The sequence below is a fragment of the Mytilus trossulus genome, chromosome 4, assembly GCF_036588685.1.
Source record: "Mytilus trossulus isolate FHL-02 chromosome 4, PNRI_Mtr1.1.1.hap1, whole genome shotgun sequence".
In the NCBI taxonomy this organism is placed as follows: Eukaryota; Metazoa; Mollusca; class Bivalvia; order Mytilida; family Mytilidae; genus Mytilus; species Mytilus trossulus.
Window position 1 is genome coordinate 21,456,392 of NC_086376.1, and position 17,288 is coordinate 21,473,679.

At 29.2% G+C, this 17,288-nt stretch overlaps 1 protein-coding gene across 1 annotated transcript in view; it reads right to left on the reverse strand.

The window, feature by feature from the left end:
* Positions 1-17,288, reverse strand: part of LOC134714882 (cilia- and flagella-associated protein 46-like) — a 77,735-nt gene that overhangs the window by 55,452 nt on the left and 4,995 nt on the right. The window contains exons 4-19 of the mRNA XM_063576540.1: positions 16,557-16,621; positions 14,513-14,677; positions 13,994-14,117; positions 13,266-13,360; positions 12,753-12,914; positions 11,438-11,527; positions 9,951-10,025; positions 8,736-8,762; positions 6,642-6,741; positions 6,025-6,123; positions 5,035-5,225; positions 4,675-4,771; positions 4,132-4,263; positions 2,759-2,876; positions 1,945-1,971; positions 178-307 (exon numbers count right to left, since the gene is read on the reverse strand). Of these exons, the coding sequence (XP_063432610.1) occupies positions 178-307; positions 1,945-1,971; positions 2,759-2,876; positions 4,132-4,263; positions 4,675-4,771; positions 5,035-5,225; positions 6,025-6,123; positions 6,642-6,741; positions 8,736-8,762; positions 9,951-10,025; positions 11,438-11,527; positions 12,753-12,914; positions 13,266-13,360; positions 13,994-14,117; positions 14,513-14,677; positions 16,557-16,621 (1,697 nt within the window). The remainder of the gene's footprint in view (positions 1-177; positions 308-1,944; positions 1,972-2,758; positions 2,877-4,131; positions 4,264-4,674; positions 4,772-5,034; positions 5,226-6,024; positions 6,124-6,641; positions 6,742-8,735; positions 8,763-9,950; positions 10,026-11,437; positions 11,528-12,752; positions 12,915-13,265; positions 13,361-13,993; positions 14,118-14,512; positions 14,678-16,556; positions 16,622-17,288) is intronic.

A 17,288-nucleotide genomic window follows, 5' to 3' on the forward strand; every position in this document is an offset into this window, starting at 1 on the left:
GCAATGAATATATAAAAAAAAACAAGTATAAATATAATAAGCAACATATACACTGAGTTAAAACCTTTATAGAATTTTAAAGTGCCTAGGAAATATTCAAATATATATTTGTGCTTCCATTTAGAAAAACATTTAACAGTACTTGGTGTTTACATCCATGATATTTATAAATCTCACCTTTCTCTATCATTTTCATCCCCTAGCCTCTTTAAATGACCTTCAGCTTTCTTCACACATTTGTTAAATTGCCTGGCTTTATTTGCAAGTTTCTTTATCTGTGTCTGGGGAGCTTTTCCACCTGTGACATCTAAATATTTAAAATAACAGTATAATGTGTGCGCTATCAGCTTTACATGTGTTCAAATTTTTTTTCTTTGTGGTTGGTTTGTGAATACCTGACAAAATACAAGACACATGTTCATGGTGTCTTGTGCATTTTCAAATGAATTTAATATGATTTATAAAATCGCATCAGATTTATAACATTGTAAAGTTTCCAATAAAGCCATATTGTCAATATCTGACACCAAATTATTTAGGTACATGAACATGTATATCAGAGTGTGTTTTAATTAATAAAAGGTCGTTTCAAATCTAACTTAATTTTCTTTTTTATTAAACTGTATTATCTGTACAGCTTTTTGGATATTTTATAATGAAAAAAAACTACATGCATTCCAGGTCTGAAAAATCATACTGTATTAATACTCATTTTTTTTTCTTTTTAATCAATATTGATGACAGAATATTCAAATTAAAAAAATATTTCATTGTTTAAAATTTAAAGAGAGAAAAAAATCACTTGTAAACTCTAAAAAGCTACTTTGTCTGTACTGAATTGTTGAAAATGGTTTATTCTTTACATTTCAAATAAAATTGTAGTTTATTTATTATGATTATATGAACTAATAAACTAATACAAATAAACAAAAACACCAATGTGAATTTAATATAAAATAAATTAAAAATTGGAAACATATTTTCCCCAGTAAACAAAACATTTCCTATACCAGTAGCCTAGTTCTAAATAATCTCCCCTTGCTTTCAAGCAGGTTCAATCCACTTTTTACAACAGAATGACTTATTTACATAAAAAATATTAGTAAATAGAGATATGTTACATAGATACCATTACCAGAAATGAGTAGGATTAAATAACTGATCATGTGTTACATATAATTGTGAAGACGTCGAGTACTGTTCCATCTTATTTCTTATGAAAATAGTATACTAGCATACTGGTGATCTTTTCTTTGTAAATTTCTATATTGTATAGCCTGTTATTTAAGTATTGTATGTCAGATGTTATAAGGTGAATCATACATATATCTTAGTGAATATGTGAGTTCTACATTGTTAAATCAGATTTCTTGCTTTTAACAGCTTCTTGCTTTTCTTAATAACTATCAAGCCATTATTCTATAGCAGGACATGATAGATATCTGATACTTTGTTTTTAAGCTTGTATTCTGTGCTTATTTTTTGGTAAAATAAAACTATATGATTGCTGCAAATCTAAACGTGTTAATTTTAAAAATAAGGAGTTATGAATATGAAAAAAATATTCAAATAAACTCCAAATATTAAATCTTTATAAATATTTTCTTATTTGAAATATGGTAACAGTGTTTTTAAGCAGTAGTGCATTAATTCATTTTTTCTTTTCAAACTTTCATTTATATCTCTACAGATGAAAACAATACAGCATTTCAAACATAAACATTTCAAAAATAGTCTGTTGTGCTTCCTTTAACTAAGTGGTGTCAAAATTAAAACGTAATTAAATAAAAAGTATGAGAAGTGAATAACAATCTTTTTGCTTTCTTTTAAATAAGCAAATAGCAAGGTATTAATCTTATTTTATTTGTAATAGCAGCTAAGAGAACAGTCAAAATAATGGAACTAAGAAGGAATAGCAACTATAATAAAAACTAAATGAGGAACCTGAGTTTCTATTTTCTCCATTCTTCTCTGAAAAAGGAAGGGTGCAAGCAAAATAACTATCAATAAAATATGTAAAGTTGGCATATCTAAAGTTAAGTATGGTATCATATAAAAAGGAAGGTTCAAGCAAAATAAGGTCATTGCAACTACAATGTATATATTTCTATTCATCTAAACAGATGTCATAATATTTGTAAAGAAAATGAGGAATACATGCAAATGGAATATTTACTTATTATGATCATGATTACGGTAAATCACTTTTTATGTCCAGTGATGAATTCTGAGTTGAATTGTAATTTTTTTTATGAAAAGACCTCTTGTTCTAAGGAGTAAGTATTGATTCAGGTAAATGACCTTTAGGAAAATACAATTTACCATGACTCCCAAAATTAAGGAATGTTTGGATAATTCAAATAATGTGTCAATCTAAGTAATACTGGACATTCTCATTAAAAGAATACATAATAAAAGTAATATATTTACAAAGCAAATACAGATAAATTTTAACCTATTAAGATTATAACATTGCAAAACATGGGATCAAAGCAAACAAATACATGTAATTATTAAAGTTAAAATGTTACAGTACTAAAAAACAGGGGGTTATTTACTTCACAAGTTCACACCAACAAATAAAATATTGAAGCAAGTCAACATATCAAATCCATTTCATTAACATAATTACATTTAAAAAGCAGGGGTTTAAGAATAAAAACTGTAAAAGTAAAACCTACAAAAGGGATATAAAGCAAATTAATATCAGGGTTATCCTATAAGCACATTATAATCTAGTACAAAGTTACAGTTATACCTTTAGTGTCACTCTCACTGTCTAACACTAACTGGAAAGCATCTGGAGCTAGAGCCTCTCCTGCCTTCACTAACAAGGATCTCTTCATTCTCATGGTACCAGAGTCAGCTTTCCTAGCCTTAAATATAGAAAAGGTTGCCATAATTAATTACTAACTGGAAAGCATTTGGAGCTAGAGCCTCTCCTGCCTTCACTAACAAGGATCTCTTCATTCTCATGGTACCAGAATAAGCTTTCCTAGCCTTAAAAATATAGAGAATTAATGTGAAGACAGTTTACTTAGCTCAAAGATTTTGAGCCTTTGAAGCCTTTACCTACAGTGATCCATTTTTTCAAACAATGCCCGTCTTAATCTTTCCACTGAATGAGCAAATGTTGTCCAAATAGTGAAGTTCAGAGCTTAACATATGGCATGTACACTTGTTAATTATTGAATAGTCTGTAAGTTTATCTGTCTTTTCTATTGTATTTATTTGTCTCTCATAGATGTATACCTTACATCTCTTTTTATTCATAGTAAAAACAAAACTGCATCAAATTTTTCATTTAATGAACAGAGATTTTCTTTCATTTGCATGTTATATTGATCTACTATCTTTGTTGTTATTGTACTAACAGTCATTGGATTTTGTCTTAAGGGGGTTCGCGGGTCTAAATCATTTATATAGGATTTCTCTATATTTTTCTATAAATGAACTTTATCTTATAGTTAATAGAAAAATAAAATAAAACAATGGGGTCTCTGTTCATTTGCGCTCACAATCCGCCTTCGAAAGAAACATACATCTTTGTAAAAGTTTTTTTTTCTTCTATTGAACTAATAGGAGAAATAAAGGTAATATCGAAATAAAACAAGAAATTTATTACAGAAATCGCTCAAATTTTACAAAAATTTAGTTAAGTACAGCATATATGAAAATAATATGAAAAAATATTGGTCACTGATGAGTTAAAACAGATATTTCAATCCTAAAAATACCAAAAATGGCATTTTTCCACCAAAGAGAGATAATTTGGAACTTTTTCAATGATGTTCACATTTTAAAAGTCATCTGGGGCCAACACGAATTAATTGTTTTGAATGTTTTTTGTACCATATGATAAAGTAACAACTACAAAAGGTAATAAATAAATATTTGTAATGAAAAACAAATGTTGGATTTTTTTCTGAAATTTTATACCCTCGAGCCTCCTTAAAGATATCTTCAATAGCTTTAATCATCTATTGCTGTTGAGTCATAATATTTGTTGATGTTAGAATGTGCCAAAGAAAATCGTTTTTGTACTACATGACTTCAACATTGAACTATAAGAAAATAAATTGTTTAATCATATATATTTTGATTGTGTATAGAAAGAAACACTGTCCTGACCTGTTCTATAATCATTGCCGCCATGTCTTCAGGTCTGTCTGGCTGTTTGTACAACTGAGCTCTAAGTTCTAGTCTATGTAGAGCTACCTCTAATCTCTCCTTATACACAGCTCCATCATCCAGTTGAATGGCCTATAATATACATAGAAATACATAATTAAATTTTGTAATACAATCCTTCTTAGTTTTACTTTCTTGTTATATTGTTCTTAGCATAATTATATATGGTCTCAACTTTTCTTATTGACTTTCTGTTATATTTTACAAAATACCTTTGAACCTTTGACAAAAATGTAAAAATTTCAAAAAAACTAGAACTACACGCTTTTTTGGTAAATTTTCATTGTATGTATAGCAGTTTGACAACCACTAATTTTGATCGTTGAGAAGCTCAATAATTCCTTAACAGTATAACGTGATTAAAATGTTCAGCTAATTTTTACAGAGGGAGTTACCTCCCTGTAGTGTAATATACATTTTTTATATTTCAATATCAGCATGTATTACTAATACCTTTAACTATTCACTCAGGCATTATATTACCTTTTTCAAATGATCCATGGCTACTTGTATTTGTTCTTGATCTTCTTCACATTTAGACAATTCTGTGTGGATCTGACATCGTAAATTGATTAACAAACTGAAATATCAAACAAAAATGGCACATTTAGTAGATTTTATCTGGATGTAACATAGCAAAGTGATAAACAAACTGAAATTGGGGAATACAATTTTTTTCACTTTTCAAAAGACCTGTGTAGATTTCATATAAAAATTAGGATTTATCAAATGAAATTTGAAAAACAACCACTTCAGTACCTACTATTAAGCAAGACAATCATTTATTTTATCTTTATGCTGTGAAATGTTTTTTAAGCTGAATTATTCTAAATAAAATGTTACCTATGGATTTCTTCCAGGGCTTCAGCTAACAGTGTGAGAGGTTTTCTGATGTGTTTACGAAGATTGGACTGTATGAGAGGTAAGCACAGGTTGAATGTTGTAACACAGCCAGCTTGAATAACGTTTGGGTCTCCATTCCTTATAGCATTCATCATGGTCTCTTCACATCTCTTGATGGCTTGAAGTCTAACCTAATAATATAAATCAAATACAAATATTCATATCAAATATAATTCTTAATAATGGTTATTGTCATTATCATCAGTGTACATTCAAGAATAACTAACTGTATATTCAGAAATTATTGGAGGTTTTATCAATGTGAATAGTGGAAATGGGTGAATATCACATAACTGACTTGCATTCTGGAACAAAAATATCTGTATGAAAGTTTTCATGAAATCGCAATAAATAATTTTGCATTGAGGATGGGCAATAATTTCTGGATTCACTTTATGTAATATGAAAGCGTTTTTTACATTATGTGATTAAAATTTGTATGGTTTTGGGTGAGAGTTTGCCTCAGTGACTGTCTCCTTAAACACGGAAAAAGGGAGACGGTTTGGTACCATCAAAATGTTTAATCCCGCTGCAAATGTTTGCACCTGTCCTAGTTAAGGAATCTGATGTACAGTAGTTGTCTTTTGTTTAAGTAATTTATACATGTTTCTCATCTTTTTATAAAGATTAGACCGTTGGTTTTCCTGTTTGAATGGTTTAACACTAGTAATTTTGGGACCCTTTATAGCTTGTTGTTCGGTGTGAGCCAAGGCTCTGTGTTGGTTTATTTTTAAAATTGTAATTTGGATGGAGAGTTGTCTCATTGGCACTCACACCACATCTTCCTATATCTATTAAAGTCACTTTTTTTTTTTTTGCTGGGGAGTGAGATTTGTCTATTTAGCATTCATTTTTGATATGTTAACCTTAATAAATTACAATCCAACTGATGAATAAGACATCAGTCTTTCAATTGAATACCAAACTCACGTCAACAGATGATTTTTGATAAGACTCCTGCTTGTCTCCTAAACTTTTCACTGTTAGGTCACTCTGTAGGAACTCCAACTCTAAAAAGAATCCAGGATCCTACAAAAGATTCAGGTTTTATAAATAAACAAAGGTATACTGAAAAACATGTTCTTTTTCAGATGCATGAAATTTGACAGAAAGTAGAATATTTCAACTGTACAGTATCTAGCAGTTAAACCAAGGGAACTCTCTTTAACATTTATTGCTAATGAATCAACTTTGTAACCAGTAAATGTGTAAAAATCCCAAAGTGATAAACATTAATAATATTACTTTACTCAGTGAGGTCAATGTATTCATTTGCAATTCTAGAAATACATACAGTACATGTATGTAAAATATAGACTGATCTATTTTATTCTATATGGTGTTCTCTATTTGTGACATTCTGTTCGAAAGGTATGAAATTGAATACTAGGAAGCCTCAGTTAAAAATATTTTTCCAAAAAAACTTTTGACAATTTCTTAATCCAGAATGATTTTTATTGCATACGATAAATGTATCTGAGGGCTTTCCTTATTAGATGTTAAATCGGTTCTAGAATATCAAAAAAGTAACTACAAGTTGACCATACCTTTACATTAGAATTTTTCATCTGGTCAACACAATCTTGAGCAAGATCAGGAAAGTCTAACTCTAAGCAGAACCTGGCTAATTCTAACAATAGATATGGTCTGAAAAATAGCATAAAGATAAATATTACATTATAACAAACATTTTTTGCAAAAAGTCAAGTATGTTAAAAAAATGTCTGTAAATGTAGTTTGCTCAAAAGATATTCATGATATTGAATGATCAGAATAGTAATCTAGATCTAATTAGTTTTAATTTTCAGAAATTAAACAGACTTTTTTGAAAAAACTTCAGTCTTCAGGTCAATTTAATAACCTAAATTTTGAAAACTGATACATGTATCACCAAATATCTTACATAAATCATTCTATCAAAATTATAAACATGTAACCAGCCATGATTATTTTTCAACTATGATGGTGGTATTTGAAAATTAACATTCAATCTAACTAGCAGGTGTCAAACAATTACTATGCACATTGCCAATTATTACAATTACTATGCACATTGTCAATTATTACAATTACTATGCACATTGTCAACTATTACAATTACTATGCACTTGTCAATTATTACAATTACTATTGACATTGTCAATAATTACAATTACTATGCACATTGTCAATTATTACAATTACTATGCACATTGCCAATTATTACAATTACTATGCACATTGCCAATTATTACAATAACTATACAAATTGTCAAAAATCAAAACAATTACTATAAAGATTGTCAAAAATTAAACTTGCCAAACTTGGAATGTTAAAAATGCAGTAAATGTATCAAACATTGTTGAGGCATCATTTTGTCATGGTTTAATGTAGTAACTTATTTTATTGAAAATCAAACTTGTGTAATCACATTATGCTCAAGTGCAAAGCAAAACAGCATCTGTTGAGTGTCAACATCAGAGTCAAGAAAGGACAACTTGAGGGTGACACAAACTTGGCTTTTGTGTGATTAAAAGCAAAACTGTAAATTTTGGAGTGACAATGTTCACTTTGCCTCCTTGCATGCAATAATTTTCAAACTGAATTGTTCCATGGAAATACATGTTCATATTTTTTTTCCATTTCTAATAGATGTACCATTGTAATAACAAAAAAAAGGCCACCACCTTATCTAGGGTTTTACAAGTTTCTTAAATAAAGCAATAAAAATAGTTTCTTCTCTGATCACCTCTAAATTTCTACTGGCTAACATGTGGTAACACTAATCATATCAATAATACCTTTCTAGCAGAAAAAAAATGAGAAGTAAACTAAAATAACTTAAACCTTCTTTGTGGGAAACAGAAAAAAACACTTTATATTTTAAAACAGTTAAATAGATTTAATAAGACATTCAAAATATGAATATATATATAAATATATACAACTCGTCTAAACATCAACCCAACAATGTTAGATCTGTAAATTTGCTTTCGCCAATTTTTGATTCTTCCCTCACCGGGGTTCGAACCCATATATATAAAACTACAAAGATAATGGATTAACAGATGCAATTTTCAATATAAATAACTGGTTAGACATAAACATTTCACATAACTACAATATTGTTATGTAAAAAGAAAGTTATGTTAATTGAAATGGTATATTCCTATATATATCTATATAAAGATAAAGTACCATTATAAAGTTCATTCCTTAAAAAAAAGTGGACAATATTCTGAATTTGATCAAACAATAATTTAACACAGCAAGAAGAGTTCTACAAAATTCCTTATTATGATAAAAAATATAAATACAAACACCAATGCTGTACAGGGAATTTTAATTATTCTTATTAGAAAAACTTATGTATATATTAAATAATATGTAGGTGCACTTATTTTCATTATTCAAGGTGCATTAATTATAAATGCAATTATATTGAAATTAACAGATGTCAACAAAACAATCACTGTTATAATACTCCACATTCTTATTGAAAACCTTGATATGAAAATAATCATTCAACATTCAATAATCTATTTTTTTGGCAATTCAAATTCCTGAATAAATAATTTGTAGAATAAAGTAAGAACGAGAAACTTAAGCAAAGAACACATCAAATTTCTGTCAAATTCAAATTGCTGCAATCATGCATTACCTGTCTGGTGCATTAACATCTAAATTGCTGAAATAAGGTAACAATTCAAACAATAAACAAAGTTATCTTGGTTAATTTATAATGGTTTTGGTTAAGTTAAAAAGACAAGTAAAACACACATTTTATCAATCACATCCTGGTATTATCTTATTGGTTTAAAATTTAATAGAAGGAGTGTTAATTGAATTGAATACTAAATTTTCTTCAACTAATTTAAAACAAACATGAAGACATGCATATACGACATACAAATTTCCCTACCAATACCTAAGTTCTACCGGTGCTGAGCTGCATCGGAATAGGCTTAATCCAAATTAAACTTCAATCTAAAACTAACCATTATGTTTATACATGCTAACTATCTAGGGTAAAAATAAAAGTTCAATATCTGAAAAAAATTATGTTTAACGAACTTCCGACTCACTTTAACGCCACATTTAAGAGCCACTTTTGGGCTATTTCATGGTGGCCAGTTTTGATTGATGTGAAATATGTCAATATTTTGTTTGTAATTTCAAAAGTTGTTTACCTAAAAAAAAAATGAAAAGTGGAAATATTTATTCACATTTTACACCCAATACCAAACAATCAGCTTAAAAAGTGCTGACAAGACAAAAAGTGTTTATTGGAAAGACATTGTATGACAGGGGTTTATCATGTACAGTTATGACATTTTTTGACAAATGATAAGCTTAAGGAATCAGATCCTTAAGTAAGTACTGTCAGTCAGACGTTTATTTAAATTTCTCTTTCAAAAAAAAACCTAATGAAATGAAAGGAATTCTAGTGATCCAGGAAATAAGGAGACACCAAGGGTCAGTTTCTTTGTAAAACCTTTATACAACTAATCTTAATATTTTTGGTCAAAAGAAACTATAAACTTGGTTCATATTTTGATATGACTTTGATTAAGAAAAGTGATTGACTATGACAAGATGGCAGAATCATGTGAAATAAAAGCTAAACTAGTTGGGGTTGTGCTAACAGAATGTATCTGGTACTAGTTATGTAGATCTTCTATAGTAAATGGTACTCAATTTGGTACTGGTTCTGTGTTCTGTAGGTATGATACACAACTACACCTTCTCTTCAGGACCATGGTCCCAAACAAACAATAAGGGATAAAGTGACTAGTGGCCAAAGTCAGGCAAAGTTATACATAGAAGGAGAATCAAGACAAGACAGGAGAGCCAAGACAGAACATAAACAACTCACTTGTCCAAGCTTTCTGGTTGTAGCTTTTTGGTAGATGTTGGGGTCGGAGTACGACGACCCTTTACCGGCGTCTTTCTGCGTGAAAAAAGTGAATAAGCTACTTGTTATGTTGTGTTTCGTGAGAATATTATAAAGCAATACATTTTCTGTTCATATAACAATTATCACCAGTTATATTTTGATACTTTTTATCATAATAAGGTATTTATTAATCACCATTAATGTCAAGTCGAATAAAGTTTCTGTCATTTGGTGTTTATTTGTTGATTTTTCTTCTGTTGATCCGTCATGCTTTGTTTATTTGTTGAATTTTGAAAACAACAATTTTTCTTCTATTAGTTGCTGAAATGTTTTTTATGTAGTTAAAGTCAGCTATTTGAACAGAAAATGTATTGACAATTTGGTTAATTAAATTCATATTAAAATTTACATATTTTCACTTCTAAGTAAATTGCTATTTCTAATTCTACAAATTATAACTTAGTATTAAAGGTTGATTATTAGTTAATTCCACAACTTATTAATGTTGTATCTTTATTCTCTAAAACAAATCAAGATAAAGGACTATAATTTGTCAGTTACTCCTAAATTATATCAATTCCTAGAAAGTATTTCTGACAACAGAATAATCACAAATCTTTATTATACAGCTCCTAGAACATAATATAGTAAGCTCTTTATTTCAGACTAAATATAATAAACAATCCATGCTAAGAAAACAATAAATCAAACAAAAAGCATGAGAGAAAACAAGAAGAAAACTTTTTGTCATTTAGGTTCAGAATCAAAGAACGGCAAAGTACACAAAAATATTGCATAGGTCTTTACCAAATATAATCAACTTATAATTCACTCTTATATATCAAATAATAAATCTCTGTGTACGCTTCTAGCTTAAAATGAAGGCAATAACATATTATGTTTTTTAAATCACCAGACTTTATTTCTAATATACAAAATGAACTTTTATAACAGCTAAACAAACAGTGATTGTATTTTTAAAAAATCCCATGTTTCAACAAAACTCATTTAACAGCAAAAAAACTTCTAAAGAAACATGAAATCAATTAATTTGGACACACCCGCCATCTAGCCTATGTTTAGATGCATTTTGATCCATCTTGCTATGACTTCCAACCGGCATTTTCATTGAACTTTGTTTACCTATGGACATTTTAGAACCAACCATACTACAAACCAAGAACAAATGCAAGTTAAATTTCTTTTCTACAAAAAATACTTTTTGTCCATACATTCCCTATTTATTTCTGGTTTTTATCACATTTAAGAAATGCATGTCTCCACTAGAGATCATCAAAGAAGTCCCGAAAACCCAGAAAATTTTCTGATTACTTTTTGGCTAAAGATACAATGTCATTTCAAAACTAGCATTTGATTTCCTTTAATAATCATCACTAATATTACATCATGCATATTTTTAGACACATGCACATGGTAGCATTCTATTGAATCATGCCACGACTTACACATCCCCTGGATCATGTTCTTCTTCCTCAAATGATACATTACGTTTTGGTAATTCTATTTCACTGATTATTTTATCGAGGTCCTCTAAACTGTTGATAAAAACCATCAAAGTTATGTTTCTTAATTAATTATCATTTATTCAAATGCTTAAGCTTCCTTTCTGTTCCTGCTATGTGTAGGAAAACTCAAAACTTTCAAGAACCTTATATTTTCCAAATTTAAATTTCTGCTCTCTTCAATTTCATAGCCACAAGTCACACAGCCTTATAAAGAAGTTTGAATTTATCTTGATTTCAAATCATGGCTAATGAAACTCTTTCATAATTAAATCATATCTAATTAGCTATTTTTTAAGATAGTTTTTTTTTATGGATATGTATAAACCATACAGAGTGCCTCATATCAACTCTACTTGAAATCAACCTGTAATTGTCATTTAAAGTGCAGAACTCATGCTATAAAACTGGTATTTGTGTGAAAACTAATAATGATTGACAGATAGAGTTTTTGAGTTTTAAAATTGAGGGAATTCTTAATTTAATAAACAATAAAAGTAGTCTGTAGAATTCTATAAATTTATCAAATATAAAAAAAGTAAAAAACTTATCCTTTGGTTTTTATTAAAAAGATACATGTCTACAAATAAAGATTTCTTTTAACTTAAACTGAACTAAATAGAAATGTCCTAAATAAATGATTTATCATAGACCGTGTGTTTAAACCTGTGCTGTAAAATTTGTGATGACCACACATTGTGAATGATTTTTCCTATTTTAATCACCACATTACTTACGAGGGATATTTTGAGACTTCTTTACGAGACTCATGTTGTCCAGACGAAGAAGCTGATAATCTAATAACAAATCTCTATATATTCAATACTTTATAGGATGAATCAAACCAATGCTGTTCATTTTTATTGTTAACTTCACTATAGCTTTTAAATTTTTCACAGTTCCAATTTACACTGCAAGTATGCTTTGAAGAATACATTGCTTACTTTCCAATTGACTTTGGTCGTTTTATGCTTAAAAAATCAATGAATTACTCAATAAAATCGATTATTCACCATCAAAACTAACATTTACGATTCTATAGGATTAAACAAACATATCATACAAGGGTAAGATGAATGGAAAAAATAAATTTTAAGGAAACACACACAATTCTTTTTACTTCAGGAGAAATTATTTCAGTAAATCGGAGCTCTATTCTATTTTCTAGTTTGCAAACAATATAATTTTACATTGACAAAAGCAGTTCATTGATTGTAAAACCTATCAAACAAACAGCTTTGGTTATAAATGTGTATACCTTTCTTCCTCCTGACTCCGCCCTGCTGGACTGGTGGTTGTGGTAGGACGTGATGCTCTTGATTTGCCCCTGTTGGGGTTTAAGGTCTGTGGTACACCCATCTGATTGAGAATATGTTGCATCTCACTGTAGTAGTCTCTAGGTTCACTTATGTCATTAGCCCTGCAGGAAAAGATGAATTATTATAATAATATGAATTTAGCACTGAAGGAAGTTCCCTCAATTTATGTAACTATATTTTACTCATGCTTATAATTTTATTAACTATACATGTTGTTTATTCAAAACTGATTTTTGTTGTATCCATTTTGTCTCCTTTTTTTCAGTTTACATTTTCAAGTTTCTTCTTTTCATCGAACAAAAAGTAACATGAGGTCAATATGTAGACATTTTAGTGTGAGGACATGATGCTATATAAGGTCTTCCAATTTCAAAATTCACATTGGAAAAGATTTTTGATGTAATATTTTATTAAGTGAAGCGTAAATTCTCAGTTGTTTATACTATACTTACACTTTTAATTTCAATATTTTGTAATAAACTGCCAATTCAGGGGAATTTTTCACATCTTTGTGCAACTTGGCTGCTTCAAGCAACTGGTTTCTAACCTTAAATTTAAATGAAACAAACATTTTTGGTAAAAATATTCCAAGGAAAATACCATAAAAATAGTTGGTTGTTTTTCCTTTATTGTAACTTATTTTATGTCAGCATTATGATGGGGATATAACATTTACCACTAATGGGGCAGGATCTGTTTACCCTTCTGGAGCACAGATGTTCCACCAAGTTTTGCACAGTTCTAGTTTGCTCTGTACGGTTTTATGAACTTGTCTCTTCATTTTCTTATGATTTTCATTTTACCATGAGGTCATCAGATTCTTTTTATAAACTTTGGTTGTTTGATATCTATCACCCATACTTTTAAATATTTTCTTCATTAATCTTTACCAGGCACACTCAAGCAGGAAGTTAGAAAACCACATGCGCTATAAATTTATACAAAGAGCTACAAATGTCAATTACTAATACAAAAGTACACTTTATTTTTTTTTATTCAATAAAATTTCAAAATGGTTGGAATCAATATATATCTTTTTCATACAATTTTCTTCTTACAACCACACTATTAGCACACTAGAATTATCATTTATAAAATAAAGATGAGTGTTAAACATCAATGAAACAACATTTGTTTTCCAGTAAGAGAGTTTCCAAGATAACATTTAAATAAAGCTTACAATGAGGCCAAACACTTGTTTGTACAGCTGAGGAACATTCTGTTTAATGAATGATGCTGCAGGACCTGCTATTCCTGTGGCATCTGTCTTCTTGCCAGCATCTAAATGGCATTCTATAAGTGCACTGAAAAGATAAAATAACATCTGAATATCTTGGACTGGTTACTAAACCTGTGGTAAAATGGAACAATACAAAAGTTATACATTGAAATGGCAGGCATAATACTTACCTAGGTAATACTGACCTTACGGATGGAATTTTATGATTTTATCTGCACTTTTTTAAAATTCTTTAAATTGTCCATGTTAGCCAGCCTTTTTTTCTTTTCTTTACTGAACATGATTCAATTGTATGCCTTGAAAGTTGATATAGGAAGAAATTAAGGGCAAGTTAGGCAACTATGGGATGTTTATTACTTACAATACTGTATAAACTAAAATAAAATGTTCCATTTTTTCATTTAACAACAAGACTGAATAGAAAAAAATTATACATATTTGGTCTCAAAATTATATTACATCATCAACTGAGCTCTCCATTCAAAGTCTTGGTCATCTATATCATCCAAAGCCTTCACTACTTGATGTAAGCTGTGGGCAAGATATTGTCTGTATCTGGGTTTCAGAAAAGGACGACAGAACTGCCAGTAGATCACTGATGCATTGTAGACCAGAAAATGGTATCTGAAAAGAAAATTGAATAGAATGATGTTTTTTCATATAATATTTACAAACCAGGATTCTCTTCAAAAGAATTTTTCCAAAGACTTCAAATAATAAAATTCCACTAATTTTTGTGCTATTTTCATGTTTCTTGAGCTGTAAGAGAAAAGAAATTCTTGTCACTAGTGAAATTTATGTTCTCAGAAAATAATTGGTCAAAATTTAATTATGACGTTCAGTTATTTGATTTCTTCTGTATTTCCTATTGTAAGGTCCTGAAATAGGCGACCATGTCTGATGACTTCACATATGAAGAACTCAAAATTCTGTAATTCTTTGATACGGAAGGATAAAAATCGTCATTATTGAACTTGACCTCCATTTTGTCATCAGTAACAACATATTAAAATTTGGGAAGCTTTGGTTGAACAGTTCATGCGTAAATGCAAGGACACGACTGGAAATGCCATTTTTCAATCTTTCAAGAACCATAACTCCTGAACGGTAAAAGTCAAAATCTTCATTATTGAACTTGACCTTAATTCATTTTGTTGTCTGTAACAACATATTTAAATTTGAAAAGCTCCCGTTGAATGGTTCATGCGTAAATGCACGGAAACGACTGGAAATGCAATTTTTCAATCTTTCAAGAACCATAACTCCTGAACGGTAAAAGTCAAAATCTTCATTATTGAACTAAACCTGCATTTTGTTGTCTGTAACAACATATTAAAATTTGAAAAGCTCCGGTTGAATGGTTCATGAGTAAATGCACTGACAAAATTTGTTTGCCGCCCGCCGTACATCCCCAAATCAATAACTGATCATTTTTGTCACAAAAATTTGGTTAAAAAAGATAAAGGTATAATCCGTTAAAACTGAATACATGAGGTTTAATAAACTTTGTGAAGAAAATGAATATTTTTAAGGAGCTAGAGTTGTCTCCCATGGGCCAAATCCTGTTGCATAAATAAAAAAATCTATCACTATCACAACACCATGCATATGTATTTGGACTAAATATTATAAATTCTAATGAAGTTTTTTATGTAACAATTGGGTTTTATGGATACTGTTTACCTTTATACTTGATAAATTCCACAAATGTTTGACTAATACTATAGTATTAACACAATCAGGGGTTTAATGACACAAGTACTATCATTGTTAACTTATCTTCTACAAAATCACCCAAATAGCTAGAAAAAATCTCTTCTTAATGTGCTTTAAAGGACCTTATATCAAATAGAGTAAGAACTAACACCAGCTAGAACAGACTGCCACAGGTATTTGGCAATTTATTGATGGTATCAACTCATGGACCCTCTGACTGTAAAATACTTTGACATTACTGGTTAGGTAAGTTGACTAAGAGAATTCAGGCTTATTATGTTGTTACAAATGACAATGCATGTTAATTTGGGTTATTCTAATATGAAAATAATATACCAGTCTATTTTACTATTTCTTACATGTAAATTAAAATTAAGGAATAATTTAAATCAAAACACCCTTGGTTTAGGTGGAAGTAAGGGTACAGTATAAGAAGGTGATTAATGCAACAAGTTAATGATTGCCTGTTCTGAAAATTCAAAGAAATGGATGTTAAAAATTATTGATAATAAGGTCATGTATCACACTATATATAAACTTTGCAAAAACTGGTTCACATCATGCATTTCTTTTCATTATTTTTCCACATTTAAACTCAAAATAATTTTGAGCTTAATAAATAGTAAAGTTATCGTCCATTAAGGAAGATAATATGGTGATTATCTTGATAAACATTTAATTTTTACTTGCTGTCTTAAATTCTTAATAATGGTAACCACTCATTTCTCTTTATCAACATGCAAATACTAGCCTACATTGTACTTATGAAAGAGTTAATTTGACATACCTTTGATTATTTTTGGCAAAATTGATGGCTTTTATCAGATAAACAACAGCTTTTTCTAACTGTTCCTACAATAACACAATATTGAAAAAATAATGCTTGAATAACTCAATAGAAATGTCCTTGTTCCAAGTAGAAACATCAGGTACAAAAATGTAGGTGCATTTATCATATATTGAGTGTACCCAACAATTTTTTTATAAAGCACTTACAATTCGTGCTATTATCAGAAGTATTAAAACACAGAGAAAGCATGTAAATTCTCCAATAAACTACTGATGGCAACTACTTTAATGTACCTATTAAATTAAGACTTTATGTTTATTATTGTCACTGGGAAACTCTTATTTTCTGTTAATAAAACATAATCATATGACAATCACTTCAGAGCTTAATATGAGTCAAATCTGATAATATTTGATCATCTTGATTTCTTTGGATAACTCTGAAAAAGTTTATCAACATCATTGAACAGTTGAACTTGTCTTTCTGTTTTATGTATTCAAAATTTAGAATATAAAGATCATCAATTATATTTAAGGAAAGACTGTAATATTTTTTCTGTCTATGAAGAAATAACATCACAAATGTGGGGCTCACTGAATAACGTGTGTAGCAGGTTATTTAACAGTGTGCACCACATTTTTTATATTATTTCGAATAGACAGAAAAAATATTAGTCATTTCTTATAATTTAATTCTAAATTCTATTTTGAACCGTAGAAACCATGAAAA